The sequence below is a fragment of the Paroedura picta genome, chromosome 5 (assembly GCF_049243985.1).
Source record: "Paroedura picta isolate Pp20150507F chromosome 5, Ppicta_v3.0, whole genome shotgun sequence".
NCBI lineage: Eukaryota > Metazoa > Chordata > Lepidosauria > Squamata > Gekkonidae > Paroedura > Paroedura picta.
In genome coordinates this window covers 12,736,133-12,753,742 of record NC_135373.1, presented here as the reverse complement: position 1 = coordinate 12,753,742, position 17,610 = coordinate 12,736,133, and the positions used below count along the sequence as shown (strand labels likewise).

At 52.1% G+C, this 17,610-nt stretch overlaps 1 protein-coding gene across 10 annotated transcripts in view; it reads right to left on the bottom strand.

Moving 5' to 3' along the window:
- Window positions 1–13,540, bottom strand: part of RYR1 (ryanodine receptor 1) — a 241,827-nt gene extending 228,287 nt beyond the window's left edge. For all 10 annotated transcript variants that reach the window (XR_013230906.1, XR_013230910.1, XR_013230908.1 and 7 more), the window contains exon 1: window positions 13,368–13,540. Coding sequence is in view for 3 of the 10 variants with exons in the window: in XM_077336555.1 (XP_077192670.1) it covers window positions 13,368–13,418 (51 nt within the window). In the remaining 7 variants the exon portion in view is untranslated. The remainder of the gene's footprint in view (window positions 1–13,367) is intronic.
- Between the last annotated feature and the right edge of the window lie 4,070 nt (window positions 13,541–17,610).

Genomic DNA, 17,610 nt, shown 5'->3' with positions numbered 1-17,610 from the left:
TGGAGTTTCCCAACCTGAATCTGGCCACCCTAGGAACAGTCTTGCCCGTTCTAAATCACCTTCAGATGTGCTTTCTGCCTTCAGCGGATGAGAACATTAGAGAATCCACGTTGGATCAGGCCAATGGCCCATGCAGCCCACCACTCTGTGTCATACAGATGCCAGTCCCCAAATCCTGCCCACTCCCAGCTCTGCCCCCCCTCCCCCGTCTCCAGTTTCTTGGGACCCAGAGCTTACAACCCTGGTCTGCATAGCGACTCCAGGGCCGTCAAGAAACCCTGGCTGAGAAAGTCTGTACTACGTCGTATTTTATGTATTGTTGATTGAAAATTTTTATTTTCTTCCTTACAGCATTAAAGCAGCTTAAGGCAACAAACACATCAACAAAACACATTAAAAATAGAAAACGCAATCACTGCTTAAGACTGCAAGTGAACTTTAACAAATGCAGTCCTAGAATCAAAGAATAATAGAGTTGGAAGAGACCTCATAGGTCATCTAGTGCAACCCCCTGCACTATGCAGGACACTCACATCCCAATCGCTCATCCACTGTAACCTGCCACCCCTTTGCCTTCACAGAATCAGCCTCTCTGTCCGATCCAGCCTCTGTCCGATCCAGCCTCTGCTTAAAGATTTCCAAAGATGGAGAACCTAACACCTCCCGAGGAAGCCTGCCACCCCCCTTGAGCCTTCACAGAATCAGCCTGTCCATCAGATGGCTATCCAGCCTCTGTTTAAAAATCTCCAAAGATGGAGAACCCACCCCCCCCCGAGAAAGCCTGTTCCACTGAGAAACCGCTCTAACTGTCAGGAACTTCTTCCGGATATTTAGACGGAATTTCTTTTGAATTCATTTCATCCCATTCGTTCTGGTCTGTCCCTCCAGGGCAAGAGAGAACAACTCTGCTCCATCCTCTACATGGCAGCCTTTTAAATACTTGAAGATGGCGATCAGATCCCCTCTCAGTTGTCTCCTCTCCGGGCTAAACAGACCAAGCTCCCCCAACCTTCCTAAATGAAACCCTCTTCAACTTCCTTCTGAGAATCAACACTGAGGGGGTTGGGCGCACTGTCCCAAAGGTAAGCTGCTGGCTTAACTGAGGGAGAGGAAGGACACCTGTGATCTTAATTCCTAGGCAGGAAGCCACTTCCAATATAAAGGGTGATTTGCAAGCATCTGAAGACCTTTGCCTAGCGTTCTAAACCATTGCCAAGGGACACCTCTCCGTTCTTTACTGCGTTAAAACTGCAAACACATTTTATCACTGGCACTGAGAAAGAATTACTTTTAACATATGTGACAATAATAAGTCTCAAAGTGTTTTTAAAAGGGTGGCCACTCTGGGCTTACCCCTCCTCGCCTACTGTGGTGGTTCTTATGCAGACACAACAAAGCACTCTGCTCGGAGAATGGAGTTGTGCCGCTCCTCCACCCCAGTCAAAGATGATGATGATGATGATGATGATTTGTTGATTGATTGATTGCTTTGATTTGATTTGATTTGATTTGTATGACCACCGCTCTCGGAAACCGGCTCGTGGCAGTTCACAATATTTTAATACAAATACAGTACATTAAAACCATTAAAATTCCCCATGAAAACCCTATAAACAATGACTCAGTCATAATGATGGCGATTAAGAAAAAACTATTCCCATACAGGCCTACTGGATGAGCGGATGGATAATTGGGCATCAGGTGGAACGTTCGGGGGAACCAGGCCAGTCTAATAACGGCCTCCCCCTCCAGAGAGAGGGGCTCGATCTTAGCCCCGGGCCATCACCCGGCCTTAGACAAACGCCTGGCGGAAGAGCTCCGTTTTGCAGGCCCTGCAGAACTCAGAAAGCTCCGACAGGGCCCACGGCTCTTCAAGGAGCTCATTCCACCAGGCAGGGGCCAGGACCGAAAAGGCCCTGGCCCTTGCCGAGGCCAGGCGTGCCCCCCGAGGGTTGCTCCACAGACCAATGCAGACAAAACAGGCAGACTCCTACAAGGATGGATAACCGGCATGGCATGGAGGTGACTGTTGGACCCATCTGGGAGACCCAAGTTCCGACCCCCCAGCTGCCACTGCAGCTTGCTGGATAACCTTTGGACGGCTGTGCACTCAGCCAAGCATACCTCACAGGGCTGTTGTAAAGGCAACATGGAGAAGGGGAGAAGTATGTACGGCAATTTGGATGCTGTCCTGACTGAGGAATTCTGTCAAGGCTCTCTCAGCCTCACCTACCTCCCAGGGTGCCTGTTGTGGAGAAAGGAAGGGAAGGCAATTATAAGCCACTTTGGGACTCCTTTGGGCAGTGAAAAGTAAGGTATAACAACCAACTATTCTTCTATGAGAAAGAAAAATGGAGTATAAATAAAATAAGTAAATAAATAATCTCAGGGTCATTGGAGGCCTGCTCTCTCACCTGGGCAGGGCCACAACCTCGTCATGGATTCACATGGAAACTCAGTTGCCCTGCTGTAAAATGGGCACAATGCGGCCGATCTCACTGAGCTTTGGCAGGAGCATGATGCAGTGCCACCGTCCCCCCTGCCTCCATGCCACCCACCTGACCTCCTCAGTGCAGCCCGCCTGCCGCATCCCTTCCCAGAGGTCGGGTTTCACAGCCAAGGCCTATTTCTGCCCGTGGAATGTGCTGCCTCAGGTCTCTGAAAGGCTTACGGAGCCCGGATTTGGGGAGCGGCCTCTTGACAAAGCTCTCCCAGACCTGCAAGCTGAAGGCTGCCGTTATATCAATAGAGTTTATGCTACAACTTTGAGTTGGATGAACACTAAAATATTGGAGACTTTGGGGGGGGACCAGGAGTGGGTGGGATCTGGGGCGGGAGGGATCCCAATGGAGTATCATGCTATAGTCTGCCCTCCCAAGCAGCCATTTTATCCAGGGGAACTGGAGATTAGCTATAAAACCGGAACATCCCTAACCACAGTTACTTTGGCTTTACTTTCTCCCATTCATCTTTTTTGGGTGTATTTTTTGCATTACCCCTCTTGTCCCCTGTACTTGGGCATCCTGTGTGTGTGATCCTGCCCATTGTGGCAGCCATTTTGTATCTGACTCTGCCTCCTGCAGCTGCCATTTTGCTGGCTGTGTCCACCACCCGTGTTAGAATTCCCACAAGCTCAAAAGGTTTGGAGATCCCTGTCCAAAAGTACTGGTCTTTGGAAAGGATAATTTAGGTTAGCAGACGGAGGCCACACAGCATCCCTTGCCATTTTTATTTATTTGCTTCAGTTTTGACCCATCTTCCCTTCCAACTGGGACCCCAAAGCAGTTTCTCTGCTCCTCCATTTTTATCCTCACACCAGCCCTATGAGGTAGATTTCACCATGACTATGGGACTGGTCCATGGTAACTCAGGAAATTTCCATGGCAGAGGGAGGATTTGAACCTTGGGCTCCAGAGCCTAGTCCAGCACACCAATGCTGGATCTCTCTCAGCTGTTTGAAAGTTTACAGGCACCCTCTGTTTTCCCCGGTGGGGCAAATAATAGTTCCCAGTGGGCTATTCAAATGTAAGGGTTTTTTTCTAAAAAGAAGAAGAGTTGATTTTCATACCCTGCTTTTCTCTGCCCTAAGGAGGATCAAAGGGGCTTACAATCACCTACCTCTCCCCTCCCCGCAACAGACAACCTGTGACATAGGCGAGATTGGGAGAGCTCTGAGAGAACTGTGACTTGCCCAAGTTCACCCAGCTGGCTGCAAGTGGAGGAACAGTGGGGAAATCAAGCCCCATTTTCCAGGTTACAAGCCACCACTCTTAAGCACAACACCACGTTTTATAAAGAGGGTTAATTGCCCTACCATATCCCCTCAGCCCAAATCCACAGGCCCTGTGATGTTGATCCATTTAAGAATATTGAGGAGATGCATTCATGGACCCCAGATGTTGCTTGACTTGGTGTGAGACCAAAGACTGGCCCAATATCCCAGTGGAGTCTAATGGAGTGTAACTTCCAGAGCAGTTATTTTCTCCAGCAAAACTGTTCTCTCAGAACAATGGTGGGTTCCTTTTATCTCTTGCTCTTCTGTGCAATTTAAAGTAGTTAAGAATGGAGTGGATCTGCTAGGACTGTCTCCCTAGACAAAAGAACATCTTTAGTTGAAACAACATACATAGTACTCCCTTCTTCCTTTCAAAAGCACAACAACCGTATAAGGTAGGCTGTACCAGGAGGCAACATCAGAGGAATGCCCCAGCCTCTGTGCCCTGTTGTTGACCCTTCAGAGGAACTGGTATGAGTAAGACAGGATGCTGGACTGGATGGGCCACTGGTCTGAATCATAGAGTTGGAAGGGATCTCCTGGGTCATCTAGTCCAACCCCCTGCACTATGCAGGACATTCACATCTCAATCGCTCATCTACTGTCACCTGCCACCCCCCTTGAGCCTTCACAGAATCAGCCTCTCCGTCAGATGGCTCTCCAGCCTCTGTTTAAAAATTTCCAAAGATGGAGAACCCACCACCTCCCGAGGAAGCCTGTTCCACTGAGAAACCGCTCTGTCAGGAACTTCTTCCGGATATTTAGATAGAATTTCTTTTGAATTAGTTTCATCCCATTCATTCTGGTCTGTCCCTCTGGGGCAAGAGAGAACAACTCTGCTCCTTCCTCTATATGGCAGCCTTTTAAATACTTGAAGATGGTTATCAGATCCCCTCTCAGTCATCTCCTCTCCAGGCTAAACAGACGGAGCTCCCCCAACCTTTCTTCACATGTCTTGGTCTCCAAACCCTTCACCATCTTTGTTGCCCTCCTCGGGACACGTTCCAGTTTGTCAACATCCCTTTTCAACTGTGATGTTCTTATGAAGGCCTCAGCCTCTGTGCCCTGTGGCTGGCCCTCTAGAGGAACTAGCCGGCCTCTGTGTAATACAGCAGGCGTAGTCAACCTGTGGTCCTCCAGATGTCCATGGACTACAATTTCCATGAGCCCCTGCCAGCAAACTCTGGCAGGGGCTCATGGGAATTGTAGTCCATGGACATCTGGAGGACCACAGGTTGACTACCCCTGTAATACAGGATGCTGGACTGGGTGGACCCTCACTGGTTTGATCCAGCAGGTCTCTTCTGATGTTTTTATGACGGCCTCGGCCTCTATGTCCTGTTGCAAGACCTCTAAAGGAACTGGCAGGCTGCTGTGTGAGACAGGAGGCTGGACTGGAGGGACCCCTGGTCTGATCCAGCAGGGCTCTTCTTATGTCTTTACGAGTATTGAGCATTGCAAAAGCCTTAAGACTTCTTAAAAGAAACATTTCACACAAAGCCACTAAATCCCCAGCTTGGCATCCATGAAAGCCAATCCCCCAAACAAGGAAAAACTTACTGACTTTGTATTTTTCCCCCCTTTAAACAAATCCTTCTGGCTTCACTTGTTAAGGAGACACAGGCGGCTTAAAATAGGAAACATCTCTCCACGAGGAATAGCTCGCTATTCGAGGTTTCCGAAAAAGCAATTAGGTAGGCAGCAGCCTTTGCAGCTCCCCCCACCCCACCCCCCACTTGGTCCAGGGAAGCACCTTCCAGAAATGGAGCACGAGGACAGAGCTGCAAACAGTCAAGCAGGCAAACTGCTCTCTCAGGGAGTGACTTCTTAGGAAAAAAGGGGGGCTGGGGAAAAGTTGGGGGTAACAGAGAAAGCAGCCCCCCCCTTTTGTCCCCTTATCCCCCCAGTCTAGGTCAACGCCCTCCCCGCTCATCCCCCTTTGCCCGCCTGCATTGCGGGCTGGGGGAGAGGGGGGGAGAGGGGTATTTTTGGAGACAGCACCTGTTCGAAGCATTCCTGCCATGTCTGGGTAAGCACATAGCTCAGAGCCGAACTGGGGGGGGGGGGGACTTGCTGACAGAGACGGTCTCCCATTGAGCAGGGCTCAAACAAGCCTTTTAGGCCCAACCGCAGAGGAGTCGGCTGTCCCCAAGAACTCCCACGGAGGCAGCATGCCCTGGGCCCCTTCTCCGGCCAAGTAGCCGAGCAACTGCTTGAGGAGGCAGAAGGCACTGATGTTCCACAGGGACTCAGCTCCCTCCTGGGCAGCATCTCTGGGCTCCCACTGGCACTAAAGAAGTCCTACAGGGCTTGGATGAGGGACGCCAACCTCCAGATGGGGCCTGGGGATCCCCAGGGATTACAGCTCGTCTCCAGATGATAACGATTGGTTCCCCTGGAGGAGGCCAGTTTGGAGGGTGGACTCTGTGACGCTGAGCCCCACTGAGGTCCCTGTCCTCCCCAGGCTCCAATGTGCAGGGGGGACCTGGCAACACTATCTGGGGCTGAGAAACTAGTTTAAATTTGCTTTGGTCCAGATGGCAACACACATCTGGGATCACATCTGGGGTCCTGGAACAGGATGTGTTGCGTCAGGCTGAGAAGAGATTTGCAGGGGCTGAGGCCTGCCCCATCATGGCACGGGCCTAGTGAGGGGAGGGGCCGTGGCTTAGTGTCAGAGCATCTGTCTCCTATGCAGGAGGTCTCAGATCCAAACCCCGGCAGGGAGAGAGGCGTGTCTCAGTGGCACGGCATCAATCCCTGGCTTCTCCAGGTAAGACAGACCGGGCAGTAGGTGATATGAATGACCTCTACCTGAGACCATGGAGAGCTAATTCCAGCCTGAGTGGCAAACTGGGACCCTGGAGAGCGACAATACCTGAGACCTGGGCCTAGTCTGCACACAATAGATAATGCACTTTAAATGCACTTTAGAAGTAGATTTTCCTGTTCTGCACTGGAAAATCCAGCTGCCAAAGCACATTGAAAGTGCATTATCCTTTGTGTGCAGACTAGGCCCTGGAAAACAGCTGCTACTCTGAGTAGACAATACCTGAGACCCCAAATAGCTGCTGCTGGTTTGAAAAGACAATACTTACCTTGATGGCTCAATGGACTGCTTCAATATAAAGTGATAGTCAATCAACAATTCCTTCTCTTCCACAGTATTAGGGAGGAAGGGAGGAAGAAGATGGATGCATTCAAGAATTTGTTGTGAAGTTCAAAAACAGGAGGTGCTTGAGCTCAGGGCTACCAGGACACTGTGACCTCTGACCTGGAAGCAAAACTTCAATTAAGCCATGGCTTCCTAGGTCAGAGTCCCCTGCATGGGAGCCTCTTTCTTTTCTTGGAGGGGTGGGGGAAAGGATCGAAAAAGGCAGAGGAGGGAGGAAAAATCCAGGACCGACAGAAGTTGAGAGAAATTAGGGGCTTCTCCTTTAAGGCAAGTGTGTCACATGACCAGGTATAGCCTATCAGAGCTTTCTTTCCCAAATGGATATTTAGGATTAAAAGCAGTCTGAGATATCGCACAATAAAGGTAGGGTCACTCCAGATCAATCCTTCTTGCTGCAGAAGGAAAATTTAAATCGCCCAAAATCCAAACGGAAATCGCATTCTGTGTAGAGGGCAGGGACTGAATCGACCTGGGGTTGGAATAAAAGCTCCGTGCAGTTTACACCCAGGTTTAATTCTGGGCATAAGCTTTCATGTGCATGCACACGTCTTCCTGCTGTATAGCCTTCACCCTTTCCCCCCAAACAGAGACTGAGTTTGGAGTCTGGAGAACTGAGTTTGATTCTCCACTCCTCCACATGCAGCCAGCTGGGAGACCTTAGGCAGTCACCGTTCTCATGGAGCAGTTCTTTCAGAGCTCTCTTACCTACCTCACAGGGTGTCTGTTGTGGGGAGAGGAAGGGAAAGGTATTTGTAAGTCGCTTTAGGACTCCTTCAGGTACTGAAGAGCAGGGTATAAAAAAACGAGCTCTTCTTCTCCAAACAGCAGCAGAGTCCTTGGGAATCGTAATAGGCGTGGGCAAACTGTGGTCCTCCAGATGTCCATGGACTACAATTCTCATGAGCCAGTGGCAGGGGCTCATGGGAATTGTAGTCCATGGACATCTGGAGGGCCACAGTTTGCCCACCCCTGGTTTAGATCCTGCCTTAGTCTTCAACAGGGACTCAAAACCGCTCTTCTCCCCCCCCCCCATTATATCCTCACCACCACCCTGCAAAGTAGGTCAGGTAGAGAAGATGCGACTGGCCCACGTTCACCCAGCAAGCTTCCATGGCAGTGTAGGAAAATTCAAACCTGGGCCTCCCAGATCCTCATCCAGTACTTCAACCACTATACCATGCTGCTGCTGTCAAACTCAGCCTTTGTTAATTCCATTTGTAGAAGTTTTTTATGCCCTGCTTTTCACTACCTGGAGGAGCCTTAAAGCAGCTTACAGTCACCTTCCCTTCTTCTCCCCACAACGGACACCATGTAAAGTAAGTGGGGCTGAAAGCTCTGAGAGAACTGCTCTATGAGAACAGCACTGTTAGAACTATGACTACCCAAGGTCACCCAGCTGGTTGCATGTGGAGGAGGGGGCTTGCCGGATTAGAGGCTGCTGCCCAAGTTGGCTCTATCCCCCTGTTCTTTCATCACAGAGCCTGAGTTGGATTTCCAAGCATTTATCCATCCAGGCCATAAGTCGACTTGGACCTGCTTTTCTTTCACAAGGCTTCTGTCCCATATGCCCTTCAGACTGCCCCCTGGGACTACTTGGGAGAAGGAAAATGACTTTCCCCCAAAGTCAAAACATTCATCTCTAAGCTCTGGGGAAGAACAGACTGTTCCCTGGCACAGAAATGCAACCTCATAGCCCAGATCCACCACCTGGAACCACGGTAGATATACGGACATTGGCAGAGCGGGAGAGGATATAGGGAAGCCCGAGATCTTCCCCTTGTCCTGTGGGATGGGGGCACAGAAGCTGGCAAGCCCGTCACACCAACTTCCCAGCATGCCTTGCAATTGGCCATTTTCATAGCCCAAACAGGTGGGCAACGGATGTCCCCTTCCCTGTCCACGTGGCATTTCAGCCTTCAATGAATTATACACAGAGAGAACAATCGTTGCTCCAGTTCCTGCAGGGCAGAAAAGGGATGCCAGCCTCCAGGTGGGGCCTGGGGATCTCCTGGAATCACAACTCATCTCCAGACTACAGAGATCCGTTCCCCTGTTGAAAAGAGCTACTTTGGAGGGTGCATGAGAATCATATCATAGAATCATAGAACCATAGAGATGGAAGGGACCTCCAGGCTCATGTAGTCCAACCCTCTGCACAATGCAGGAACTCACAACTACCTGCCCACCCACAATGACCCCAATTTCATGCCCAAGTGATCCCCACCACCACCAAATTCAGCCTGGCCTGGAGGGAATTCACCTACCATCCCACAGTGGCAATCAACAATTCCCTGAGTATGCAAGGAAAGGCCACAAGAGGCAAACACTGGCACATCCCTTCCTGCCCACCCACTCTCCCTAAGTCCATAAGGTCAGCCTTTCTGTCCAATGGCTATCTAGCCTCTGCTTAAAACCTTGCAAAGGAGGAGAATCACCACCTCCTGAGGAAGCCCGTTCCACTGAGGAACCCTCTAACTGTCAGGAACTTCTTCCGACTGTTTAGCTGACAAGCTTTTTGATTTAATTTCAACCCATTGTTCTGGTCCAACCCTCTGGGGCAACAGAAAACAACTCTGCTCCATCTTCTCTATGACAACCCTTCAAGTGTTGGAAGATGGTCATCATATCACCTCTGAGTCGTTCTCTCTCCAGGCTAAATGGACCAAGCTCCCTCAATCTTTCCTCCAAACCATTCTAAAGCATTATACAGAGGTCGCTGACCACCCCAGGCCCATTTCCAAATCTCCAGGAGTCTCCTAACAGGATCTGGCAACTCACCCCTCCCTCGCCAGTGTCCACAACCCTAGTCAAAGTAGACCAGATTTTGCAATTTAATCTTCAGCATCCACACAAAAGCAAGCCTTAGCCATGGGTCTGGCCCCCTTTTATATAATCCCTTTCCACCTCACAGCCAAAAAGTCTTCAAGCATGGCGAAAGTGGTGAAAATTGAACCATGGTTAGAGCACGAGTCCCCAACATGGCACCCATGGGTGCTGTGGTGCGTGCTGACCCCATTCCTGACGCCTACAAAGTGTTTTCAGAATGTGAGTGGGGTTAGCTGCGACTCTTGCCCAGCCTGGTTTCTGATTGGCTATTGGTGACCTGATTAGCTGTGCCAGCTAAAAGAATTTTGCTTTGGGGTGGCTACTACCGCAGTTTTATTTTCCCTCTCCTTTGGCTCCTTCAGCCTAGCCTACCTCGCAGGCTTGCACTGAGGATTCCATAGGCAATGTTCTAGATATATCAATGCACAACTTGAGAGAGGGCCAGAGTTCTACAGGGGCCTAGCTCAGATTTGCTAGCCTGTTAGAGGAGGTTTTGGGCAAGGCAGGGATAGTTCTTTTGAGAAGCAGAAGTCTGTCATTTTATGCTGTAAGCACAGAAAGGGGCAGGGTGTCTCACCTTTGCTTGGGGCCCAGATAAATGATGTTCATTTATCTAACCCGCTGTGGCAACTTGAGGCAATGCTCTTACTTGTCTCCTGTTCATGATTCCTACTTTGTCCCTCCCTATCTCAATCCAAGCAAACAGACTACGCCCAGCTGGCAGGGGCTCATGGGAGCTGTGGTCCATGGACATCTGGAGAGCCAGTTTGGCCACCCTGGACACTGTCCCCTCGCAAAAGCACCCTGGGCGGCAGAAGTGGGAGGGGCTGTCGGGAAACACTATATAAGAGGTTGACGTTTTAAGCATGTTTGTACTTTGAGTAAAAAAGAACATTGTTAATTGGCCTTGCCCATGTCCTTTATAAAGCTACCTCCATTCCCAAGCACTGCATTTGATGGCAAACATGGCCGATGAAGCGACATTTATGTCAGATCCCTAACAAATGGGTCTGACACCTTTAGAGTATGGCTTTTAGTTCCTGCAACAGCAGTAAAACCATAGATATATAGTTTTGAAAAACATGTATGCAGGAACAGTGCATCACTGTTCAGGAGAGATGATGATGATGATAGAAGGAGAAGGAGAAGGAGAATAGAGGTGGTTCTTATATACTGCTTTTCTCTACCCAAAGAAGATCAAAGCAGCTTACAGCGGCCTTCCTGTCCCCACACCTGTGAGGGAGGAGAGGCTGAGAGAGCCCAGATATTCCTCCTCGGTCAGAACAGCTCTATCAGGGCCGTGGCGAGCCCAAGGTCACCCAGCTGGTTGCATGTGGGGGAGCGCAGAATCAAACCCGGCTTGCCAGATTAAAAGTCCACACTCCTAACCACTGCACCAAAATTCTGAGACATTCTCGCCGGATTCCTTTCAACTGGCCCAGAGTTCCATTGAGCCTCCATGACCTAGGCCCCCCAATCCAGCCTCCTGGATTTCATAAAATCCTGGAATCATAGAGTTGGAAGCGACCTCCAGGATCATCTAGTCCAACCCCCTGCAGAATGCAGAAACTCACAACTACTTGCCCACCCATGGTGACCCCAATTTCATGCCCAAGTGATCCCCCCACCAAAAATCTCCAGAATCCAGCCTGGCCTGGAGGGAATTCACCTACCATCCCATGGTGGTGATCAGCAATTCCCTGGGGAGGCAAGGAAAGGCCACAAGAGACAACACTGGTCCATCCCTTCCTGCCCACCCACTCACAATCTGCCTAAGTGCATTATTATTATTATTATTATTATTATTATTATTATTATTATTATTATTATTATTATTATTATTATTATTCCCCGCCACTCCCTGGCTGGCTCGTGGCGGGTTACAGTGTCTTATAAAATCCCCATTAAAACACCCATTAAAAGACAGAACAACCCAACATGACGGAAAACCCAGTCCAGAACCCCACTACTAACGGGGTGGAGAAGGAGGCCTCATGATGTACTACTCAAACCCCAGGGGGGGGGTCGATCTACCCCGCCGATCTACCTCATCCAGTCAGCCTTTCTGACTCTCTAGCCTCACTTATCCCTCACTTATCCCTCATTTCCCACTTATCCCTCAGCAGAGTCACCAGTTCCAAGGATTCATCCTTCCCGGACCCCGTTCAGAGTCTCCTGCCTGAGAAAACACGGGCAAAGGGCTCTCCTTCCCAGCACAACCAGAGGCCTTATCTGCGTCCTCCGCTCCCTTCGGGGCACCAGGCAGGAGTCAAGGCACCTGAGAGGCCTCAGGGGGAGGCCTGTGCTGCTGTTCTGGGAGGGCAGGGAAGAGCCTTTTGCCCACCTCCACCGTCCTGGGAGTCGTGCAGGAGGCACAAGTTGTGCTCCATCCCCGTCTGGCTTTGGTGAGTAACTCCTCTGCTGGCCGAGGCCTGCTAGACCTTTGCCCCCCCCCCCCCCGGCCGTCTAGACAGCCTTTCGCCACCCCAAATGCCCCCAGTTTCCCAGGCCTGCCACCCAGGAGCCCAAACCCCGACTTCCTGCTGCTTCCAGCCGGCAGACTCGCCCAGCTCCACCTTGACGTTCAAGTCCTCAAGCGAGAGGCCAGTTCCGACTCCCCGGCTGCAGACAGAGCTCTGCGGGTCAAAACGGGGCTCCCCAAACCCTGCCCAAACCCCACAAGCTGCAAACAAAGGTTGATAACCCAGAGGCAGGTCAGCCCAGGGGCATAGCCCTTCCTTGGGGCAAAGGGGGGGGGCACTGACTGGCACATTTGGGTTCACATCCCCACATCTTCTCCATCTCCCCCCCCCCCCCAGCACAGGAATGAGAAAACTTTTTCTCCCCCTCAGGCGGCCCTGCCACAAACGGTCCGGATCAGAGACCTGTCCCCTGAGAAAAACAGCCCAAGAAAGTTAGGGCCACAACAACCTTCCAAGGGGGAAGAGGCCAGCACGGGGCAAACCCCGGGACAGCCTAGTGGAGCCTCCCTGCCCAGAGGCAGTGTACCTGGCCCTACGGCGGCCTGGGGAACAGCCGCCCTCGGGCCACTGCTGGAGGCTCAGACGGCCCCTCGACGCCACGCAGCAGCCCCGGGCGTCCGAGGCGGCCCCCTCCGCCCTGCCCCGGGATGACCACCTGTTGGCGGCCGGCAAGCGCCTCAGGGGCCGGAGGGCCCGCTCTAATTTTAGCCCAGCGCCGGAGGAGGAGGAGGAGGAGGAGGCCGAGCCCCACCCGCAGGCAGGCAGGCAGGCAGGCAGAAAGGAGCCGCGTCACCCCCCCCCACCCCCCCCCCCACCCCCGGCGGCAGCAGCAGCAGCAGCAGCCCTCTCCCGTTGGCCTCCGGCGCCGTCCAGGAGGCGACCCCCGCCCCGGGCCCCCCCCCAGTATCCAATGGGCTTTCTTGGGGGGGGGGCTGCACGGCAGAAAGAAGTCCTGGAGAGACGTCCAGCTGGGAGGACCCTTCCCCCCGCCCCTCCCCCAGTCTCCCCTCTTTGCAGACCCCCCCCCCCCGGGCCCTGCTCGCCTCGCCCCGCAACTTTCTCCTGGCCTGGCCTTCCAGTGCCCCCCGCCCGCCCCGGGGAAACTCACGGTCCGGAGGAACTGCACGTCGTCCTCGCCCTCTCCGCCGCCTTCGGCCATGGCTGGGCGGGCGGGCTGTCGGGGCCGGGGGCCGAGGGGGCCGGGGGGGTGTGGGGGGCTCGGGCTGCCCGCCTCGGCTCGTCCGCAGCTGCCGGGCGCCGCGGAGACACTGAGCCCGCGTCCCGGCCGGCCGGCCGGCCCCGCTTCCCCGCCCCCCGGCCCGGCCCGCCCCGCCCCCAGGCGCTCGGCGCACGGCGCGGGGGAGTCGCCGCGGTGCTGGCCGGACAGCTCCGCCGAGAGAGCCTCCCGGGGCGGCAGGTTCGGGGCCCGGGTGCTGGCCGCCTGCCTCGCCGAGTGGACACCGGCCGCCTGGGCACTGGCTGCTGGCTGGCTGCCTTTTCACGGGGCAGTTTGTGCTGCCGACCTGCCTCGCGGGGCTGTTGTTCGCTTAAGAGGCTGGAAACACCTCGTGACTTTGCGCCGATGGCTTGCAAGGCTGGGAACAACGAGCCTGCTGTTCATGGTTCTTGGGTCATTGTGCCAGCCTACCTTGCAGGGCTGCTGTTTGCTCACAGGGCCAGAGGCCAAGGGTCAGGGAGGGGGCTGGGCCAGGCTGGTCCCTGTTGGAAGCAGGCTGTGGGGCTGAACGAGCCAAACCTCCGAGGCTCCAAAAATCCTCTTTTTGAAAGCTTTCTTCTGCTTCAGCAACCCCTCCACGACCCTCAGAGCACCTTCAAAGGCATCTAAGCATTTTAGAGAAGGTTCAAAATGCTTTGTGGCCATTTCCTCTGCTGTCCTCCAACAGCCCTGAGAGGTAGGACACTTTTGCAGGTCAGACAGGCATCAGCCGAAAAATGGGAAACGTGGCCTGACTAGCGGCCGAAGAGCATGGTGACACCATCTCCTGCTCAGAGCTGCCAGGCTAAGAAAAATGCTATGGGGGGAGGGCAGGTGAACGGGGGGGGGGCACATTAGGGAGAGTTATAGAGTTGGAAAGTATACCAACCTCCTGCAAAATGCAGGAAATACACAACTACCTGCCCACCCACAGTGACCCGAATTCTGTGCCCAGATGATCCCCTCCCCCCAAAAAAAACCCAACCCAGAATCGCTGGCCAGTCGGAGGAAAGGACCACAAGAGCCAAGCACTGACACAATCCCCTCTGCTCCTAAATTCACAGATTCAGCACAATCTGCTTAACTTCACAGAAGCACGATCCCCCCTGAAAGAATTCTTCCCCATATAAATTGAATTCTGTCCTAGCTAATTTATGTATAACCAGCTTGCTATAAACCAACAGAATTTATTCAGAAAGCAGGTGACTGTCTGAGGAAGACAAATTTGCGGCTTAGCTTCTGAAAACAGCCAGAGCTGAACAAAAGGATGGGTGTTCCCATAGCAGATTATCTGCTATTTATTTATTCCGTTCCTTCCTCAGACAGCAGGTGTGTCAGGTAGCCAGGAGATGCTGTCTGGCTGTCAGGCCAGTGACGTTTGGGGGTGGTGGCCATTGCATGCCCCCACATCACAATCCCAAAACGTATCCAACCCCACACAAATGAGCAATACAGAGATTGTCCAGGGAGGGAAACTCCAGGAGATTTGGGGTGGAGGCTGGGGAGGACAGGAACCTCAGGAGGGGGCATGGGATCCACCCTCTACAGCAGCCGTTTCATCCTCAGGAAGTGGAGGTGAGCTGGGGTTGGACTAGATGGCCTGTATGGCCCCTTCCAACTCTAGGATTCTATATCAATAATAGGATGAACTCCAGACATTTGCCAGTAATGCAGGGAGACTGCCCCAGTCTAAACTAATGTATGCCTATCAGTTTCATGAAAGTTTTGCTTTTGCGAAGAAATATTGCTGATGTAAATCAGAAAAAGAAGAGCTTTTAAAATACATATATTCCACTTTTCCTTATGCAAAAGATTCCCAAAGTAGCCTAAAAAGCCCTTTCCTTCCCTCTCTGAGAGTGGGGAATCAAACCTGGCTCTCCAGATTAGAGTAGACTGCTCTTAATCCCTGCTGGAAAAAAACACATCATTTGGGTTGACAGAGAAGCCAGCCTCCACAGAAGCTGCCATAGCGTTCTGTGGAACTGCCCGGTCTGCATACTCCTCTGCCAATCATCCATCCAACAAGCAGTTTCCGGCTCTGCTGGAGTTCTCCGGTACTGTGATGCCCTCCTTGCCGCCTAGTTCAATGAGGACCTTTGGGGGTCCAAGTTAGAACCCTGACGGGCAAGGGAAAACTAGTCTCAAGCTCACTGTTCAAATCGTCTCCCACCAAGAAATGAATTGAGGGGGAAAAGAGGCTTCCAAGTAATTGATTCTTAGATTAGGAATTAGGGTCTCCAGCCCTGAGTTGGGAAATACCTGGAGAATTGGGGTTGAGGAATCATAGATACTGTTACCAACCTTCAGATCACACCCAGAGATCTCCCGCTATGACCATTGATCTGCAGATGACCAAGATTAGCTCTTCTGGTACAAAATTCCTGCTTTGGAAGGGGGGCTCTGTGGCATTACCCCCCCCCCTTCCTCTTCTTCTCAAGCCCTGCCCTCCCCAGGGTTCCCTCCCCCTCACTTGTACTACACAGTTTTGGTTTTTTAAAAAACAGTAATTTGTTTCAGAAAACTGGATCAAAAGAGGAGAACGGAGGGGCAGAAAAGAGAGTTATGCAGGCTTTTTATAGAAGCAGAATATTAGTGCCGTTCCCGGGGGGGGCACAGAATGGCCCTTCTCCTCTCGGTTCCTTTGCACCCATTTCCAAAGCCTCCATCCATTAACTGGGGCAGTCCCCCCCCCACACTCCCAAACCTCAAGGAATTCGGGCTCTCCTCTATGCCCCCCCCCCCCGAAAATCTCCCCTCCACCGGGGAGGGGGAGATCCCGAAAATTAACCTCTCTGCCCTCCTATTATTTTGATTGTGCAGTTAATTAGGAGGCTTGGAGGAGCCATGCGATGAGGCAGCGTCAGGGAAGGCCTCTTTGCCAGAAGCCCGGCTGGGAAAGCTCTTGGCAAACCTGCAAAAGGAGGCTGCTAAAAATACAATAATTTAATAGCACAACGGGCGAGGATTTTGCCACGCATTTCACGCTGACAGGACCTCCAGCCTCGGGAAACTTCCTGTACACCCCCCCCCCCGCCACATAACCCGCTCTTCTAAGGTTGCCAATTCTGCATTGGGAAACACATTGGGGGGGGGGTGTTGGAGCCAGGGGAAGGTGGAAAGGAGGGAGTTCCACAATTATAAAGCCACGCCATCTGTAGACCACATGAATACATGAAGATGACTTCTACATGGTCCATCAAGGTCAGAATTGCCTACTCAGACTGGCAGGGTCTCCGGCAGAGGTCTTTCTTTCCCATCAGCTGCCACCGGTTCTTTTAACTGGAGACGCCAGGGATCAAACCTGCGAACCCCTGCATACCAAGCAGACACTCTACCACTCAACTACAGCCCCTCTTCATGCCTCTCCAGGGTCTCAGGCGGAGGCCTTTCCCATCCCCTCCTGTCTGGTCCTTTAACTGGAGACGCTGGGGATTGAACCAGGGACCTTCTGCATGCCAAGCAGACTCTTATAAGGAGTCCCAAAGCTGTTTATAATCGCCTGCCCTTTCACTCCCCTGTGAGGCAGCTGGGGATGAGAGAACTCTAAGGGAACTGAATTGTAAGTCAGAAGAAGAACGTTCTAACTATGAGTTACTTATTGCTTCTGCAGATGTGAGAGCTTCCTCCTTCTTTGACACTTTGGTAGAGGCTGGAGATTTCCTGGCATTACAGTGGATCTCCTGGTGATGGAACTTAGCTGCCCTGGAGAAATGGAAACTTGGAAGGTGCAGTTGGCCAGCTGGGCGATCACCAAAGCCCGAAGCCCACATAGGAGGCCAGCGCCACGGCACGGAGAGCAGGGCTTTGGTGATCGCCAAGGCCACCGAACCGCACCAAAGTGCCCCACCCTACTACCAAAACCTCACCATCCTCAGGCTTCACCACCCAAAATCTCCAGGTATATCCCAACCTGGAGCAGGCTGTCCTATCCACACCTTGGTCCTTTGCCTAAAAAATAACCAACATAAAAGGAAAATGCATGAAAATGAATTTGTTTTTCAATGTCAGAAGGGTGGGGAAGAATATGCCAGACAGCTAACAGTATGGTATTCCTTGCTTTTAATTATTTACTGTTAGGATTAGGAAAGACAGCACACAAAGCAGGCCATACGTTTCCAAAACGGTAAAATAAAAT